We start from the raw sequence: 20,262 nt of genomic DNA on the forward strand, positions 1-20,262 counted from the left end.
ACGAGCATGTGTTCTACATCTCGACACCACCCACCCCTCCTTGAAGCCAATAAAAAGCACATTATGCCACTTCATAGAAACCTCTTTCCTGCCAATTAGAGTCCAGGCTGATCTTAAGCCTCCATCTCTTCCTGTCTGTCTGTACTGCCCAGCCCTTTCACTACAATGGGCCACTTTCCAATTAATGGATCGATAATGGCCTGTATGAACTGCTTTGTGCTCAGACAGTCACAGCCCACAATGAATACAGGATAATTTGGGAGGATGGCGGGGGGGCGGGGGTGATAAATACCGGCTAGATATCCAGCAGTTTTATTATCATTATTATTAGACACTGCATTCTACAGTACATAAATTCATTTAGCGACGCAAGAATCGAGAGGTTTTCATGTTGCTGACTTGTTGACTTCGGATTTTCACCTCGTGGACCTTTATCCCGAAATTGAAATGAAGTTCACTGAACCGAACTAAAGCAAAATGAAGTGACCCAAACTGCAGCATCTGTGCGTTTAGCCTTTAGGGTTTTCACAATGTGACTCGCTTATTGACCTTAAATATGAGTCTGTGAACCTATTGAATACAAGATGAATCCAGATGTTGTGGGGGGGTCAACAGACTTTGTGTAGTTTTCAGCAGAGGCTCGTTTCGGTTCGCTTAGTGTGAATGAGAATTGCAAACGCGTGGTCTTGAGCTGTATTGAAGGATGTCTCGCATCTAGTCCACGCAGCAAGGCCACAAAAGGTCAGAGCGATACTGAGTACAGTGAGGCTGAGTAAGTGTAAAAAGCTGCACTCTATTCTGTATTCCCTTTGAGGCCCTAAGACTGACCGAGCAGACAGCGGCCCGATTGAGACAAATGGGACGGGCATATTGGAGAGCTATTCTACTCTCAGCTCCTGTTGGTGCATTTTGGGACACTGTTCGTTTATGTGTTTGTGTGTATTTGACTGTGTGCGCGCGTACATGTGTGTTTGATATCTTCGATAGGGGGGCGGCGAACAAGGACAAATTGCAGCTTCTCTTTCACACATCATTGGACAGCTCTCTTTTATTCACCGGAACCACAGTACACACCCTCCCTCTACCTGCCCAGCTAGGTGTGATACATGCATTTGTCCTCTACTGTCTTCCAAATACACACACAGCACTTGCTGTACCAGCGTATGCATGCGTTTCGTCTTGTCAGAAGGTGTGAGCGGTTTCCAAATCCGCAATAACCTTGTCAGGAAGCCAAAAGACATCAGGACAGCAGGTTGTTTTTCTTTATTTTTAAAAACTAAGTCTCTGTAGTGTGTGTTTATGCATGTCTGCATATGTGTGATGTTACCACCAGGGGAACTGTAATTTACTCCTCTTGGAAAACTGTCAAAGTAGCTGCAGGAACAGCCAAAGAGGAAGAGATATTGAGGTTAGAGGAAAGAAAACACTGTGGGGATGAGAGGATGCAGCAAAGGAGGGAATTAAAGATGAAAAACGGGGGACGAACAGCAAAAAACGGCAAAGTGAGAGGATGTTAAAGGAGGTAAGGAGAAAGTGGCGCAGGAACGAAAAAATAATTAGACTGCATTGATTACTTGGTGGCTAAGGAGCAATTGTAAGTGATCAAATCTAATTAGCTGCTCCTATACATCTTCCTGGAGATAACATACCAATCAATCCACGGGCTTAAGTGAACTTAAAGCCATCACAGGCTACTGCCTTCGGAACATCTTCCACTATCTTCCAAATTATTTAGGAGAGGTCTGGTCCAAATGAAATTTAGACAAGTAAGAAAGTGCTGCTGATGCCAGTTAATGGAGACCAGACAGATTGTAACCACACTGAGGTCTTATCCATTCAGATGGACGGCTCGCTAATGATTCTGGGCACTACTTAATCATAAAGGAGACTTTTAAAGTTATCTTACGCATTTGCAGGCAAGTTTGGATTTCCGGCTGACGTGGCGTTTTATTGGGACACGCTGTAGTTGATGCAGTGTGGGTAAGTTATGCAGGCTGATCTTGTGCAGACAGACTGAAAAGAAAAATACTTCTTTTTGCAGTACAGCGAATTTCCAGTAAGGGAGCATTCAATACCTAGGCTGCTGGATTATTCATCTGAACTGCATGGCCTCTGTTGCTGGTGTCAGTGGGAGATCTTAAAGTCTTTTCCTTTTGTTGTTACAGTTTGACTGCAGTGTTTGTGAGCTGAAAGCCGGCGTAATGTTGGTCCAAATAAATTAAGAAAGAAATTCTGGGATTTGTTTTTCCAACTTTGACTGAAAACATACTAAACCCTGACCCCCAACAAACATGATGCGTATTCAACTGTGGATTTTGTGCAGAGTTAAAACTCTCATTATCTGAATAATGTTGAAATGCAGGATGCATCACCCTCCTGTTGCTCCGTGTCAATACTGCAACTGGACTTAATACCTCATGTATTAAGTCCAGTTGCAGTATTGGCTGACTTCATATGCTGTTTGTTTGCTGGGCAGACAAACATGTCCTTGCAGGAGGGTTTTGTGGGGAATGATTTGCTACAGTGATTCACCTGCATAAACTGTGTTGGTTTTCCTCAAAACCGCAATGGTTGTCCCAGAATGGCATAAGTCACATTTAGCTGACACTCCACGTGACTTTTTAAAGCTCTGGGGTTGTTTGAAATAAGGTATAAACCTTCATGCATCATTTTGCTGGCATGATGAGAAGTTGTATTTTTGGATAGCCGTGGAGAATTTGAGGAAATGTCTGCAGGAGAAGAGGGAAATACCTCAGGGAAGCACAGGAGACTGTATCAGGTTATATATCGATTATTTGTCCCCCCTCTAGTGATCAGTCATTTAAAGTATCTCTGTTACTGACAGTATTTCTTCTCTTACCAGTATAATTGTACTAAACTCGGCTTCAGCAAAAATCGAACACAACCCAATCTGTGTCTCCACTGGCTTTAAATATTGTCCCAAATTTTTTTACTAGAGCTTCCATGGGGAGCGTTTTGTAAAATAGCTACTTTATTATGAACCCTCTAATACAGCTAAATAGTTTTCATCTTGTTAATCACGGCCTGGCATAATTCATAACATAACTGCATTCCACTTTTGTTTTTTGTGTCCATGTTCATTTGATAAAGAATAGGGCTTTTTTCCTCCATTAAATAGGGCTAAGTAGCACTTTGGAGGCTTTTATATTCAGTTGTATAATCAACATGACCTCTCCCTTGCATATTCGCTGCTCAACAGCAAAGACACAATATTCATAATTAATATGCAACCACTCACGTTGATTGCCTATTATTTTGGTTGACCATACAGTGTCATTAGAGATGCATATTAGGAGGCCAGTGGAAAAAGAGAGAGGAAAGGTGCACCGGACGGAGCGAGGGCGGAGGTGGTCGCACTCGTGTCTCTTCAGGAAAAAGACGGCCGAGACAAAAACCCTACTTCAAAGCCACTTTCATTCAAACTGTGTGGTTACGACCACTTTATTATTCATTTGAGGAGGAGTTCAAGCAGGCAACAAACAAGTGACTACTTTGGTCACATTACTACGGGACCGTGGTTATATATGAGGCGGACAGCTGCATTTGCCTTTAAGAGCAACAGTCTTAAAGAGTCCATAAGTGTGTGTTTTTTTTTTTTTTTTAAGTACTCTAACAACTGCTTTCCAACCTTTGTAATAATGTTTGTCATTTAATCTCGAAGACTAAATTACTTTAAAAGAGCATGAATAGTTAACTCCAGAAGAGAAACAGACCCAGAGTCTGAGGGAGACGGTCAACAAAGTGTTGTTAAACTCGGTTATTACGCCCCCGCCATTATCGTCTCGAGAATCAACTCGCGTAGGAAATACTAAAATGGAAACCTCCTGAGAGATAGTGCACATCACTGAAGTTGTTTTTCGAAGTTCTCCCTTTCACGAGCGCACACACACACATATACACACGCCCAGGTACTGGAGATCTTACAGTCCATCCAATTTAATGATGCATGAAAAATCGAATGATGGGCCAAACTAAATCCTGGATAAACAAAATGGCTCAGAAGACTCATCTTAATGAGCATAAAGTAATACAGAATAATCTGTTTACCACAAATTACACAAACTATTCAATAATCTGTTTGTTTTTTAAAACTTCTACGCATGTAATTGATTTATTAACAGGATTATTAAGCTCCTATTCAATGAATCATCCTTATCTAACTAAAAACAACATTACCCATGAACAGTTATGGTGTTGACCAACTTCCCCTTGGGTAAAGATTACGGAAAGCTGACACATTGGAAACACACACAATGGCAAACTGACAACTATTTTTTTTTTGCTGAATAGACGTTAAATGAAACCAAATTGAATGTGGCCCATTTAACAAAGCAGCTGTAAACTGAGATCAATATGGGTCAAGGAACCTTTATTTATAATACTGTTTTTTAGAGGACCATATTTTTACTTACCCAATGATCTACTGGTTTTTCGCAGCTATTCCCCCAAACTAAGTAAAAATGGTTATTGATTGACTAAGTAAAGAAACAATGTAATGAAGGAAGCTCTAAAACTGGAAAAACTATTTTAAATTTGGCACCTTTGCCCTCATTGTCTTTAGGTGAGCTGAATTTCAGAATCACTATTTCACCAAGCGATGAAATACTCAAATAACAAAAAATTAATTATATTTTCATAAGGGAGGTATTGGCACAATTCCTATAAGAAGCTGCAAATGAAATTCAAATGGAGTGAATTAAACTGACTGACCCTGTGGTTTTAAAAAGTCTTCTTTAATCCTCTAGGAGCAGGGCGAGTGTGTGCTTGTGTGACACACTTGTGAACTACAAGGTTGATTTTTTCACTTGAATCAAATTGCTTTTCATGTCAAAAAAGGCCCAAAGTCCTACCACACGCAATTCCTCTGGTGGAACACGGTGTCACACAGCACACATGCATATTTATCAACATAAAACATACATGAGTGAGCTGGTGTCTGTGATCATGAGTCTTATTCCTCAGGCATCATTATAAGGTGTAGTTGCTTCTGTGTGCAGTGAAATATAATGAGGCATTCTGTTCCTGCGTTGGCAATCTACACTTCACCAGAGGAAAAAAAAAGCATCATTAAATGGGAACCAGACATGAAATTTTGAGAAAAAAGTTCTAAATCACAGCATACCAGACAAAGAGGGTCTGACCAGAACAGGTTGTGACCCCATCTCTGCTTTCCAAAAAGCGGTTTTCTGATCTGAAAGTCGCACCTCTCATTTCTACCCTTTCGCAACGATGTCAGACTGCTGTTATATTTTGAAATCATCATCTCGTACCTTTGTGCGTCTGCAGTTATAACTGGGATTACCTTTTCAAGATTCAACTACGCGGGCAAAAATTCAGCAGCCAATTCGGTCTCAGTTTCAGTCTCTGAAGAGGAGGGCAACACAAGACGGCGTCTTTGTACTGCTATCAACACAATCCACATCTGTGGCAGTTTAGCCCCAGGAGCAAATGGTAAATGTGGCTTTTGGCGTATATATATATATATATATATATATATTTATTCGAACACAAAACCCCCTAACACAGCAGTCTGGCAGCTCTCCTAAAATAGCAGCGTTGTTTTCCCTCACTCTCTCTGTGAGACGTTTCGTGAAGACACATTCAACCAGGTGGTGTGGGTAGACATACAGCTGGTACCGCGTGTGGTTATTGATTGAGCACGATATGTGAACTTAGTGAAAAGGAATAAGCGAGAGGACTTAACTTTTATGCCTTTGAAACTTTGGGGGAATAAGTTTAAAGTAAAAGGGGGGGGGGAGAAAGAGGGCACTGTGTGATCTTGGGAGAGTAAGTCTCTTATCATTCAGTACTTGCTAATCAATAGTTACAACAGGTTTGGCGTTAACTGAAGTCTTGAGTCAGCACTGACCTCGTTTCACCCTCATTAGTCCACAGCCAACTCAGCCCAAAAGATCCAAAGCTGTTCCAGAGGTGACGGGTTTATCTTACTCTACACATGAAACCATACACAACACTTCTGACAGCCTGGGTAATATGCTTGTCCGCTTTCTTGCTGAGAGTTAGTTAGGAAGACTGGAACTAAAGGACGATGATAAAGTGATGGTTTTATATTGTGATCGATCTTGAGAACATCCACAGTCATAGAGATCGTGACACTGAACCATTGTATCAGCTGTATTCAGTCCACCATAATAAGGTGGATTTCACGAATAGATATGCAGCTACTAGATGATTTCTCATACTGTCTTTTTCAGACATGACTTATCGGTCAAACAATTCAACGGGAGCTAGCGGCATAGCGTTGCCAAATAAAGGACTTGACTTGTGTGGCAGCTATTCAGCTATGACTCATAACACTAAGATCCCAATTAACTTTGCTCGGCAGCGGTCGAGTACTGTATATTCAACCACCTTAAAAAAGGTAGCATCCAATGGATTATGTTTATACATAATGTTTAAACAAAGATGTAACAGACTCATTTGGAGGCTTTAGAGATGCAGATAGTCGAGCTGTTTCTTATCTGTACGCTAAGCTCACCAGTGTCTATCCAGATTGTTGGAGACTGGCATCAATCTTCTCATCCAACTTTCAGCACGAAAGCAAATAAGCGTAGTTACAAAATTAAAAAGAAAGAAATAACATTCTCTCATGTTCGAGCTGCGACACTTTCCCTCTTCAAGTGATGGGATTCATACAAATAGGCAGACATTACCCGAGAATGGAGGAAAATAATCAAAATCAGCTGCAATACAAAAATGCATTCATAAATAAAACACAATCAAAGTCTGTCTCCTTCAGAGTGTGGAGTTGATATCGAAATAAAAATCATCCTCATTTACCAACCGGGATGTCACCATTTTCACCCTCTATTGAGGCCTTCAGTATATAAATGAAATACAGTCAACTTGTTTACAAGCGGCTAAAAGCACACATGTTAACTACGGTTTGAAGATGATATTATTGAAACCTCTTATCTAGTACATGAATTGAATTTAACTAAAGAAACAATCATTTTCTAATTTATTTGCTAAAACACACCAACCGCAAAATGTTGTCTGGTGTGCGGGTTAAAAAAAAAGACAGGCGCTGAGAGCCCGTGAACAAAAACATTAAAGAAGAAATTTATTCTGTTTGAATTGATGTAGGAAGAGCTGTTCCGTAGATGAAAAGATTTGAGATATTTCCCCAAAGCCCAGAGCCAAGGCCAGACGCAGATATAAAAACACACAAACCCACACACACACTAATATCAATACATGCACAAGTGCACGTACACACACCTGGGTTCTCCCTCTCTGTTGCTCTATGCGTGCACACACACACATAAAAAGAGAGAGAGAGAGAGAGAGAGCAGATGGACTATGTATAGTCTCATTTCAAGGTGACCTATCTACTGTATATGTATCGGGTGAGAGGCGATGAGGTATCTGAGCGAAGGAGGGGCCGGGAAGAGGAGGAATGGATGACAGGAAGGATACTGTCCGTGCAGAAAAGGCTTTAAGATAATGCTCTGTTGTCAAAGTGTTGGACGCCAGTTCCTCTCAGTCTCTTTTAAGTGCGTCTATGGTGCATTAAGAATCTGTCAGGCCAGCTTTAGCATTAATCAGCTCACCCACAGAAGAAACAATCACACATAATCTCGAGCTCTAAACCCCACTGACCTTCTCTTCAAATGCACAGATAAACTCCCTTTCAAAACCTCAGTCGGTTACACACACACACACACACACACACACACACACACACACACACACACACACACACACACACACACACACACACACACACACACACACACACACACACACACACACACACACACACACACACACACACACACACACACACACACACAGGCTCTCGATCGCGCTTGTAATTTTCTTTTTTTTCTCCCCTCCCCGCTCTCCCTCCCCTGTAGTCTAGCTGATTGGTTCTCCCACAGCAGCACCCATGTCTCTCCACCTGGGAGTACAACGACTCAGCATGTCAACGTGACCTCAAGGAGGTCGCATTTCAGAAGGCGTGCAGCGCTGCAGAGAGAGAGGGGCTGTTTTACCCCATCAATCTGGAAATATGGAGATGAAGAGGAGAGCAGAGGAGACAGCGGGACGAGGGATAAGAGAGGGGAGAAGGGCAGAATACACAAGTTCCATTCATCATCTCCGCACTGTTGAGAGTGTATAAATAGCAAGATCTGTTCAGAGTTATCATTGAGCCTGCGCTTCCACCGCGGTGCTTCATTTATTAAGACTGTGCACAGATCAATACAGCAGACATATACACTCTGTACTGTTGACAAGATAATCTCATCATTATGAATTTGGCTTGGGTCGTCAGTAACATGAGCAATTGCAACGCTTATCTGAGATGACAAGAGCCGAGAGAAAGAGAGGGAATCCAAAAAAAAAACAGAGAGTCAGAGCAAGAGTCGAGGACGTGTGGAAAGGCGGGAGCGAGAACTACACTTTCTTTTTATTCTTACACTAAGCAATGGTCAGAGTGATAGATAATAAAATGCAGTATTTCACGACCAAACAGAGCAAAGATCAATAAGAAACGGAGCAAACCAGCAATTGATCTGAATGTGAAAAGGCCCCAACACGAATTCTCTCTAAGACATAAAGCCAGTCAGGGGCCAATTGAGCACATCTGTATGGAACTATAGAAAAAGATGAGACCAGCCAAATATACCGTTTTCAATATGCCATTAGCACTCGGCATCGCCCGTGCTACCCTGAAGAGCAGACACACGGTTAAACGTTTGGCAACAAATCTTGTGTGCCCACCACTTAGAGGGCCTTTTGTTTGGGCAATAACATCTGAGAGTGCCGACTCATTCGCTTCTGTTGCCACAAACATATAACAGCCGCTGCAAAACACAGTGGCTGTCAATTCCCCTCAGACACACACGGGGCTTTAGACAAGGGAGTCAGATTTCAAACTGTGCTACAGATACAGTGTACGCGGGAACAGAGGAGACAGTGGGATCTCTCCAGGAGTATTGGACTTTCTCAGACACGCAAACAATCGCAAAACATCACTGGCAGGATTTCGCTGCGTGGAAAAATACTCCTCAAATTACAAAAGCAAAATTGTCATCTGCGGATTGTGATATACTCCAGTGTTTGAAGAAGAAGGGAGAAGAAGCCCATTTTAAAGGCGGCTTGTTTTGACACGTAGTTAGGTGAAATTAGAGACAACGAGATGGCATTCATGGTATGTCCCTCCAATCAATTAATCACATTACTGATGAAGCTGAAGACGTGCTGAACTGTGGCCGGCAAGGACGAGGAGAGGGAGATTCGGGGAGCGAGGGATAAATCATTCCTCTTATACTAATGAGATAGAGGGTGAGAACAGAGTCACATAACTCATTCTTTGAGCTGCGTGTTGTTACTACAGCACATGCCTAGGGGGCACAGTGAAGGAAGATGCGGCAGAAATAAAAAGCTCTCTCAGGTTGGACCGGTGCCACAGCACAGCAGAGCGAGTTCCACTTTGTTTGACTTTGAAAGTGTTTGATTTACAGCAAGGAGACCCAGCTGCTGGCAGTTCAAAGAATACATCACCGAGCCATGTAGGCCTATGTAGCCTTCTGTTGCGGCGGATCTCAGCGCACATTACTATGAGGTCACTACTATCTTTATACCAAACTATTGCTGCAGCGCCGGCCCCCCCGCTGCTTAAAACGTTAAGTCTAAAGACCCCAGGAGAGATCTAAGAGCCCTCAGGGGGCAGGCGGCCCCTTCAGGGAAACCAATTCAATCTGATGGAACCAGCAAGACTGGTGCTTCAGAGCGCAGTGGGTGGTAGCACAGGTGCATGTGTGCCTGTGCACATACATACACACGCACCGAGACACATGGCAGCTAAATCTCAGATTGTTCCGCTGTGAAGGTTATGTTTTGTTTGTTTTTGTGACCTGCGATGATGCTTGGTTGGCTCCTTGTGCCAGAGTTGTTTGAGCACGAAGCCAAGTAAATGTTTCAGAATCTTCAGGGAGCAAACACTGACAGAATCTAACTGAATCTTCTATTTTTATTAAAGAGCGTGTGTTTAGGTAGTTGATGTGAAATAACAGCATCAGGTAGAACACACTTAGATCCATCTGTGTATTTGCAATGTAATATAAATATGCGCCACTCGCAGTATCATCAAGGTCTGAAAAACAAGGCGCACTGCCGCACAAGAAAACAGCCACAATAAGCAAAAGTGGCAACAAAAAGCAACAGAAGCCGTCCTCTCCGTGCCTTATGATAATAAAGCTGAAAAGTAATTACGAAGTCTGATAGGAATTGATCTGAAACCACTTAAAATGCTGCCCGGTCTTCGGAAGGTAAACCAAGCCAAACAACGGCACTTGCTACTCATCAGAATGACATGATAAAATGACAAGATATTCCGGCGTCAGAAAATTAGGCAGAGGAGACCTGACAATCCACTTCCCCTTTTTCGCTCGCTCGCACACGCACACGCACACAAGTGAACAAGCCACAGTCCTATTATCGTGTGCCTGTCATCTCCAATAGGCTGCTTCCTATTCAACCAAACAAATTGGTTTAATGTGTCCGGCCAATCTGGTCCTCACAGAGGTTAACTTGTGATCTCATATCCTGTCTCGTTCTCCACACTCCTCGAAAAAAAACTAAATTCCTTTGTTGTGCTGCACAGTTAAGAGCTGTGTCCACACGAATGCACAACAGCTGGGTGAACGGGTTTCTTGTTGCCGACCAACAAGACAAGAGCACACATTCATTATTGACTCCAGTAGTCCACCTATATCCATCAATGTATAACTTGTTCCAAATCTGCGGTTGTTATTAACTACAGGAGGAAATTGCCTCTACTTGTGGGCAAAGTCAGGGCCCTACAATCATATTGAATTATTTAGCAAGGTGACAGAGGGATTCTTCTCAGAATTTGCAATAAATAAAACATGGACTTCCACTGCTGCCTCCAATCTAGAAAAACTTTTTGGGGGGTACTTATAATACCGTTCTGCAAATTAACTATTAACTGTGCAAAACTTTGAAGAACGTGTCACAGACAAGGAATCAGGAAAATCTGCCTAAGACTGCAGAACGTTTTTTTACCTGAAATAGCAGCCAATGATATTTGTGGTGTAACTTATTACTAGAGCAGATTTCTTAAACTTAACTCTAAATTCCATTGCCAACTAAACTGTTGAGATTACGACACTAATTTCTACTTTTCCCTGTGCTGCAAACATCATCAGTATTTGGGCGTTCATTTCCAGGTTCTCTTTCCAAAAATGAGCAATTTCTGTTTCCCACATACCCCGTGTTCTGCCCTCCTCCTCCCTCATGTTCACAGACCTCTGATGTTCGTCGTGACATCTTCCGCTTTCCACTGATTTGTTAAACGTTATGATTTATTAATGAAAGAAGATGCAAATATAGCTGCTGTTTTGTGCTGTGTGCTGCACTGCTGCTCACACATCGAAGCTGAAACAAGTACCACGGCAACAATACCAGTAATGGCAGCTAGTAAAAGAAACATTCAATTACTAAATTTCTATGTTTTGCTTATACAAAGATAACATAATTTAGTGTTGTTCCCCGGAGCAACATTCTGTGGTCTGACTTCACTTCCTCTCAGTTGCATCTATCATATGAGCTTGGGGGAGATGAAGAAAAATAAAACTGCCTATTAATAATTCAGAATTTCAGCGTGTAGTGTTATGTACAGTAGCAGCAGGTTTATTTGAGGAAATATGAAGATACCTCCTCAGGCGGGCTGATTATTATTTTTTTTTTAATGTACTGGCAAGCTCAAATAAAACAAATGTGGCCTAGTGTCCCAGAAGAACTCAGCTGAGGGACACAAGTACATCAATTACAAATGGCTTCTTGAACTGCCCCTCATTCCTATAAATGACCGTTTGTGCATCGAGCTGCTGAGCGGCTCAATCCTGTGAGCGAGTGAGCTCCGGTACATACAGGTTTACTACAAAACTCATTCTATAGAAAGCTCCAGAGTAAAGTTATCTAAAGATGAAGAGAGAGGGAGAGAAATGAAATAAAGAGCACTTTTCTATTCATTGCCTCAGTGGCCACTGAAGTGTGGGAGCAATTTCAATACAATATACAGCACAGGCTTTGATAAGACTTTTCAGTAGAATCCTTAAAAACACCACAAGCAGGGTTACATATGCATCTGTGTGGTGTTTGTGTGTGTGTGTGTGTGTGTGCACGTGTGTGTCTATGTGTTTGGAGGAAGGGTGTTTCAAGGTTCGGACAAATGCAAGATTGTCACGCTCATAAAAAGAGAGGGGCTCTGTCACGGAGCCTGCCAGCTAAAGGCTTAAATCACATGCCTGGAATACACAATGACGTTACACCCACACAGACACACACACACGTGTACACACACACCCACACACACAATATCCCTAAATTATGCAGAGTAAGACCATTCCTGGAAGCATCCATTTTCAACATCTGCTCCAGCTACATTGTTGGCATGCATATGCTCAACCTAAAGAGATCAAAGGAGTAACTTCATTGTGTGCCGCACTGAATGATCACAGTCACACCTCTTAACTGTTTGTTTTTTCCCCCAGCATCCTTTAAATTTACTCAATAGGTTTATGGCTGCCAGTCATTTTTAGAAAGACCTTGGTTTATTGTAAATTCTTACATGATCCGTCAGAATCTGCCAGGTTTTCTAGCAAATTTTAAATAATTCATCATGGATTCACTGCTTTTCGTCATTCAAAACAGCTGTAACAAAATGCTGTCAGGCAGGCGACTCCAGACAAAGATATCCTATGTTCCATGTGCTTGTTACATATTTATGCCAGACATATTTCATTAGAGCCGTACGATTCTCCTTATCAAGTGACAAGTGACAATGTCGAGTCAGCAGAGACAGGTGCCCCCTTTTCTCCTTGACACCCACATCTCAATGCCACCCCACACAAGGCAGAATGCCGCCACCTAAAGGCAGCTTTTATAGCCATTCACAATCCCATAAGCCTCTGTACCACATGCACCTTATTAACATGGATGGTGTCTCACCGCAACAGGATTCTGTTTAATTAGAGTTTCATGGTGAATCTAATTATAACACTCAAAACTTATCAAAACAAATCAATACGATTAATTAGGGGCCCATTTAAAACTAATGACACAGGAGTCTTTCAATGATTGGTAACAATGGGGACAGCTTCGGAAACAGGCTGGAAGAAAGCACCGGAGGAACTTATGAACCAGTCAGTGGGCCGTAGTCACAGTGGCACAGCTGCTGAAGCTGAACATAATGTGGGACAAAATCCTAAAATGTATTCAAGGCAGAGTGGGCGCGGGCTCACTCTTTGGAGAGAATTACTGAAATCCTTTCTTCCTGAGCATTGAGGAATTTTGCAGCAGATTGGTTTTAACCTTGATTCCACACTAAGTAATTCCCTTCAACGCCTTAAGCGGAATTAGGCATCATTACGTATCATCCATCTCCTTATCCCAGGAATTCTCTTTACAAATGAAATGAAACTCTCCACTGGGCCGGGTGCTGGCACGGTGGTGACAATGATAAGGCCAGCAGAGCTCGGCTGATATGTTCATATTATTCCCCTTTCCCTGTCTGCCAGTGTACCACTATAAAACATCATTAGAGGCCAGCAGCAGTGTGGAGAGAGACTGGGAGTTGCAGGCAGCTACAGCAGCACTACCAGGTACAGATGAAGACAGCAGCACTAAGGTACTCTTCTGAAACTGAATGAGCAGGCGATATGCTCTCCTGCTTTATCCATCTCTTTATTTATTTTTCCCATTCAACCTCTCTCCCTGTGGCACCTGTAGTGACAGATGGGCTGGGAGGCCTTGGGATCGATGGAAGGGGAATTCTGTCTTTGTTTCCTGACATTTTTCCCATAGCCGCTCTCCTCTGACTCAGGTTACTTACTGTCCACACAAATGCAGAGAGGAGGCAGAGGCATGGACGAGGGGGGAAAGTGATACGCCTCTGTACAGCTTCTGAAGAAACTTAATGCCTCAGGCCATCTCCCTCTACACAGGTTTCTGTTGAATAATACAATAGAGCACCCTGCACGCCTGATGCGTCGAGGGGACCCTCTGTAAACAAGACACTAAGGAATGTGTTGTAGCTGCTTCTGCTTGTTTTCCCTTTGACAGTCTGAAGGGGGAGCGGAAAGAAGTGCACAAAATGGGTGTGCAATAACCTCACACGGTCTAATTCATCATCACTACATTAGCAGAGAAACAGTCTGCATAATGGACCAGCAATTATTCTGTCCCTCTGATTAGGAAGCCTTAACGGTCTTTGTGCTGACCCTTGCCCTATGCAGCTGGCTCATAATAGAAACAGGGCTGAGGCTGAGAGTGGGAACAACAGACAGTGGCCTTCCTCCCTGGTGGGAACACATCACATCTGATCACAGTCACCGTCACATTCACAGCCAGCGCAAAATAGTAGGATCGAAACGACAGAGCTCACGAGATAAACTAATAGTTACCACTCAAATGCAACTGAAAGAATCCTCAAAAGGCCATTGGCAAAAGGTAATAACAATAAAACTCACAGAAACTATTGCTTCTATCAAATACTATTAGGAATGTTAATTTCTTTAATTGTCAACAACTGGTAAATTTGAGGAAAAGAGGCTACCACTTTTGCTACCACTGCCCATTGTCCCCAGTGTTCGTACCACCATCTAAAGCAGGCCTTAATCCTCGTCTGACACGACAGACTTTTAATGGGCTTAAGGCCAAAGACACAGAGAAGTTATCACGTTAGAGGCTTATACACCCAAGTACTTCTCATAAAAGCGTATAAAGTAGCCGTGAAAATAAGTAGACTTTGCTAATCTCTAGGAATTAAACCCCGTAGAATTAACCACAAAGAGCTGTAGAATATGACGACTGACGGGATGTTAAAAACTGTGAACAGCAAAACAAGCAGGGGTCTCTGTTTGGACTAAGTTAACTGTCATGATATGACATTGTAGCTGTAACAATTAATATGTACAGGTATTTTACTGCAAAATGCAGGAAAGTACATTTTCAAAGACAAACTTGTCATTGGAATAGAACATGCAACATGGGATAATTGGGTAGTATCAAATGGACCTACCGCGGGCTAAACTCTTTCTTCCACGGGAATTAAATGACAGTGATTGAGTGATTTATCAAAGATTTCTACAGGAAAACTGATTTAAAAGAGACTGTTGTGACATATTTCAAACACCACTGATTTGTGTTGATGTCACTGGCTGTGTTCTATGATAGCACCAGAACGACTGTTTAATCCTTCTAATGCTCCCCCCCTCCCTTCCTTCATTTTTCTCTGTGCTCCTGGGCTTCTCTGTCTCTGCCTGTCCTTGTCTTCTTTTTCTTTCATTAAAAAAGGGGGAAGGGGGCTAATGTTGATATAGGAAATGGGACCTTTCTGAAGGTTGTGGCGGTGAAAACGGTGAAGGAGAACACTGCAATTTCTCTTACCTGTATGATGGACATGCGGTTAGTAGGTGTGTCTGTAGTGCTGGTGACTGGGCCTGTGAAGCTGGTGTGGCATCCCACGTGGCCTTGGGGCACGCTGAGGTTATTGGCAGTGGGCTTGAGGTACATGACCTCTGACCGTGGTGAGCTGAGTGGCAGGCGTGTCTGGTAGTCAAAGTACATGGGTGAGGTGGCCAAGGAAGGGCTGCTTACCACATTCATCACATTCATGGCATCCCGCTCTTCCACCTCGCTCTGCACCAGCATGATGTCGTTCTTGTTTATCTTCTTCTTCTTGCCTTTTCCGAGTTGAGGGTGCGAGTATTCTGCAATGCGACAATTATAGGTACGGATCTCCTTGTTTTCCCGCTTGCACTTGATAGCTATGGTCACCATGGCAGCCAGAAGCATGATGGATACAATACTTAGAGTTACTATAAGAGGCAGAGACATGTCCCAGTTCTGATTGTCCTTTGTGCGAGGCAGTCCATCAGGAGGACGTCCGTTGGAGGCCTTGACGATGAGTCTGGCGGCAGCAGTGAGAGTTGGCTTGCCGTGGTCTGATACTCGGATGATCAGCTCCACAATGGGGCTGACATCATCCCAAAATGGGTGGGCTGTTCGCACCTCCCCAGTCACTGGATCAATCTCAAAGAGGTGCTCCTCGTTGCCATCTGAGATCTCATAGGTGAGCCTCCCGCTCTCGCCATAGTCATTATCCACTGCCCTCACTGTGGTGACTATGTAGCCAACACCAACATTACGTGGCACGTGGATTTCAGCTGTGTCGTTCAGGAGTAACGGCAGGACTATGACAGGGATGTTGTCATTGACATCCAGAACGCTGATGCGCACCGTTGCGTTACTCTCCAGATGCGGAGATCCTGCATCTCTAGCAAGAACCTTAAAGTCAAAATACTTGATCTGCTCGTAGTTAAAAGATCTCACAGCATAGATGGCTCCATTTGCAGCATTAACATTAACATACGTGTTGACATCACCCCCACTCACATTGGAGTTGAGTATGCTGTAGTACACGGTGCCATTCTGGCCAAGGTCTGGGTCGTGTGCCAGAACTGAGCCCAGGTACTCCCCAGGGATGTTGTTCTCAGGAATCTGAAGAAGGTACACTGATTTGGTGAAGCGAGGGACATTGTCGTTCTCATCCAGAATCTTCACAGTGAAGGATCTTGTAGAGTTTAAAGGAGGGAGGCCATTGTCTTTGGCAACAATGGTGACATTGTACTCATCCTGCACCTCTCTGTCCAAGGGCCTGTCTGTCACCACTGTATAGAAGTTATCATAGTTCTCCTCGAGTTTAAAAGGGACATTACCCAGCACTCTGCATTGAAGCTGCCCATTCCTGCCCGAGTCCTTGTCTGTGACACGGACCAGCGCAATGACAGTGGCTGGAGGTGCTGCCTCGCTGATGGCTCCCTGTCTCACAGACACAAAGCCTATAGATGGCCAGTTATCATTCCTGTCCAGCACTTTAACAGTGACTTTACAATGGCCCGGGATTGGATTGGGACCGAGATCCTTAGCCTGAATGTCAATCTCGATAACTGGGCTCTCTTCGTAGTCAATTTCACCCTGAATCTTTATGACCCCTGTTCTGGAATCTATGGAGAAGAGCTCCCGGATTCTCTCTGGGGCATAGCCACTAAAAGAATAGACTACTTGTCCGTTGTTGCCCTCATCAGGATCCGTGGCATTTAAATCGATTAGGACTTTACCAGGAGGTGAATTTTCAGGAATTTCCACGACATATGTGGGCTGATCAAACACGGGGCTGTTATCATTTGAATCAATTACTTTAACATTTATCTGCATGGTACCTGATCTAGGATATTCCCCCCCATCGGTGGCTGACAAAATTAGGGTGTGATGGCTTCGTTCTTCTCTGTCCAATGGTCGTTGAATAACTAATTCTGGGAATTTTGTCCCATCCCCGCGGGCTTTTACCTCCAAGGAAAAGAGATTGTAGTCATCACGGGTTATTTGATAGGTTTTCAGGCCATTTTCTCCTGCATCTGGATCATGCGCGCTGGTCAGGGGAAAGCGTGTCCCTGGCACAGCATTTTCTGAAATGTCAATATCAATCTGATCGGAGGGGAAATTGGGTGAGTTGTCATTAATGTCCTGAATATCTACTTTGATCATGCAGATCTCTTTGTCATTGGCAAAAACCTCCATTGATAGCTGGCACTTGGGGTTTCTCTTACACAATGTTTCCCTGTCGATGCGCTGCTTTGTGTACAGCAGTCCACTTTGGGGGTCCACGTCAATGAGATGCGGGGCTGAATTCTCCAGCACCCGAAAGTTGGCTTTTTTACCCTGTCCTCCCGGTCCAGTCTGATCGAGTCCGAGTCTGGCATCTTTGGCAATGTTCCCAATCACTGTCCCCGGACCCTGTTCCTCTGGGACAGAGTAATTCAAGTTTTTCAATGTCAGGGCTTGAGCCCATAACAGGAGGAAAAAGAAAATAGAAAGATACATCCCTATACTGTAAAAGCTGCGATACGCTAAGATGTGCTGTGTTTAAGCTTCCTTTGACCTGTTGATATTTTGTTCAAATTTGGTATTTCTGTTATCCAGGATGAAGAAAGGAGTTCTGTTCATCATGCGAGACCTTGGCATTTGTCTTTGTGGATTGTCTTTGCTCTGTCTCTCTCTTCCTCTGCCTCCTCGAGCAATCTGTGGTGCTGAACACCTAATTTATATTCAGCCGAGCGTCCAGACTCATCTGAGCAGTAATCGCGATCCAGTCTCCAAACAGAATAGTCATTGTCAGTGATCACTCATAGCACCTAAAAAGGAAAACAGAAAAAAATTAATGTTTAGATAACGTATACCTGTCAATTAGACACCCAAATAAAAAACTGTAAGCTACACGAGCCATTCTGCCGAGGAGATATCCGATCCACCGCTGAGCCAAAAATGAAACAGGGCTCATGTGTAATTCATCTCTACAATTATGGGAGAAGCTTGTCAATTAGTTAACCTTGGGAAGACACCAGGCGCAGCCCCGATAGATGGGGAAATAATGATTCCCCTTGTATCTTATTCACCACATGTATTATTGTAAGAACAAGAATGCAGTTTTTTTTATTTATCTCAAATGTGCAATGCAACGACCTGACCCTGACCTGACAATGGCCCATTCACACCTTAGGGGAACGCTGACTGACGCCGTAATAGGACAACTTTAATAATATGGTAACACGGCAGGCGTTTAACTGAGGGGCCTATTGTGGTGGCGATTTGAATAAGTGTGTATTAAATGAGCCTCTTACAAGCATTAACAAATCCGCATAATCCGGATTTTTCAAATGAGCCTTAAAAAAGAAAAAGAGAGAAATGAGCTGCCAACGTCTCAGCACGGTCGTGTAATTCTCTCCCGTCTCCCCGGAGGAAGCTGTTGCATCCGTACGAACGGGGATGGTTGAGAAATAAAAGGAAATACAATTGGAAAAAGAGCACGCAACAGATAAATAGGGAGACTAGAATTAAAGAACGTGATTTAAACTTACCCCCAAAAAGGAAACTGATGCAATAGTCCCAGAAAATAGAGCAGATTCAAAAAAAAATGTTTTTAAATAAAAACAGTCAGTTCCAGCAAGGGTTCAGGGAGAGTTTCATCCCCCGAACACTTCAACGTAGGTTCCCACCTTCTCTGTGCAGAGGAGAGAGAGAAGAGGAAAATCCACACGCAGGCTACAGAGCAGGCGGCGCAGAGAGAAAATGAGAAGGAAAAAAAAAAAAAAGAAAAGTGCTCCAGAAAAGTATGACTGTAATGTCAATGAGCTGGAGTCCTCTCCGCTGTGTGATTAGGATGCAGCGGATCGCCCTGCGCCTGCAGTGACTCACCGCTCTCCAGGAAGGAAAAGTGTTCGGAGAAATACTGAATGAGAAGAAGAAGAAGAAGATGAAGAAGAAGGAGAAGAGGGGAAATCCAGATGTGCTGCAAGATCCAAAGTGTTTAAAAGCCAACCGGTGCCAAACATCGCTGAGGGACTGTTCCCCTTAGTGGCATTTTGTCCTTGTGCTCCGTCCCCATCAAAGTCCACACACACACACACACACACAGATATAGAGACAGCTGCTGCTGAGGAAGAGGAAGAAGAGGAGGAGGTGGTGGTCAGAGCCGCATTCTGCCACAAGTCTCCGTCCAGCTGTCAGCGCGCGGATAAAAAGGTGGATTCTCTTGGCTGCGTTACGCACAGGTCGCTGTTCAGTATTCTCTGCGCGTCTCGCGGGCCCTGAGCACATTGAGCGCTTCCTCTCACTGACTCAACTCCGGACACCGCATGGTGCATTAAACATTGTCGCTGCTCCTCTGGCAGCCAATGGGCGCGAGGAGGAGGGCAGAGAGGGAGGGATTCAAACGCCGCTTTTTTTATTTTGGAACACGCGCCGGAGATGATTGGTGGCTCGCAGTTCAAGCCCGGTGGCTGCGTCGGTTTTTTTTTCAAATATCACACTTCATTGTTGTTTACCCCCCCACCCCAAAAATAAAAAAAATAACGGAACGGAAAAACGTGCGTTGAATACCGTGAGCCATGAGGAGACATGGAGAGAGAGGAAGAGGGAGAGAGAGAGGTAGAGAGAGAGAGAGAGGGGTGGGGGGAGGAGGAAGAGGGGCCAGGCTGAGGTGATTCAAAAAATGTCGGTTAAGTCATTTATCTAGAGGACAGACACACACACACACACACACACACACACACACACACACAGTCAGAGGAATAAACTGAACATAGTGTGTGTGTGTGTTCTCCACCTTTCATTCTGACGCTCATGTGC

The 20,262-nt window shown here is 43.6% G+C and overlaps 1 protein-coding gene across 4 annotated transcripts in view; it reads right to left on the minus strand.

The window, feature by feature from the left end:
• Nucleotides 1-19,975, minus strand: part of pcdh17 (protocadherin 17) — a 57,395-nt gene extending 37,420 nt beyond the window's left edge. For 2 of the 4 annotated variants that reach the window (XM_034577649.1, XM_034577638.1), the window contains exons 1-2: nt 18,993-19,974; nt 15,463-18,269 (exon numbers count right to left, since the gene is read on the minus strand). In XM_034577649.1, coding sequence (XP_034433540.1) covers nt 15,463-17,958 — 2,496 coding nt within the window. In that variant the 5' untranslated portion in view covers nt 17,959-18,269; nt 18,993-19,974. Of the gene's footprint in view, nt 1-15,462; nt 18,270-18,992 lie in introns of all 4 variants that reach the window. The other 2 variants (XM_034577663.1, XM_034577659.1) reach the window with 2 other exon arrangements.
• Nucleotides 19,976-20,262: the final 287 nt, after the last annotated feature.

This window comes from Hippoglossus hippoglossus, chromosome 3 (genome assembly GCF_009819705.1).
Source record: "Hippoglossus hippoglossus isolate fHipHip1 chromosome 3, fHipHip1.pri, whole genome shotgun sequence".
Lineage (NCBI taxonomy): Eukaryota > Metazoa > Chordata > Actinopteri > Pleuronectiformes > Pleuronectidae > Hippoglossus > Hippoglossus hippoglossus.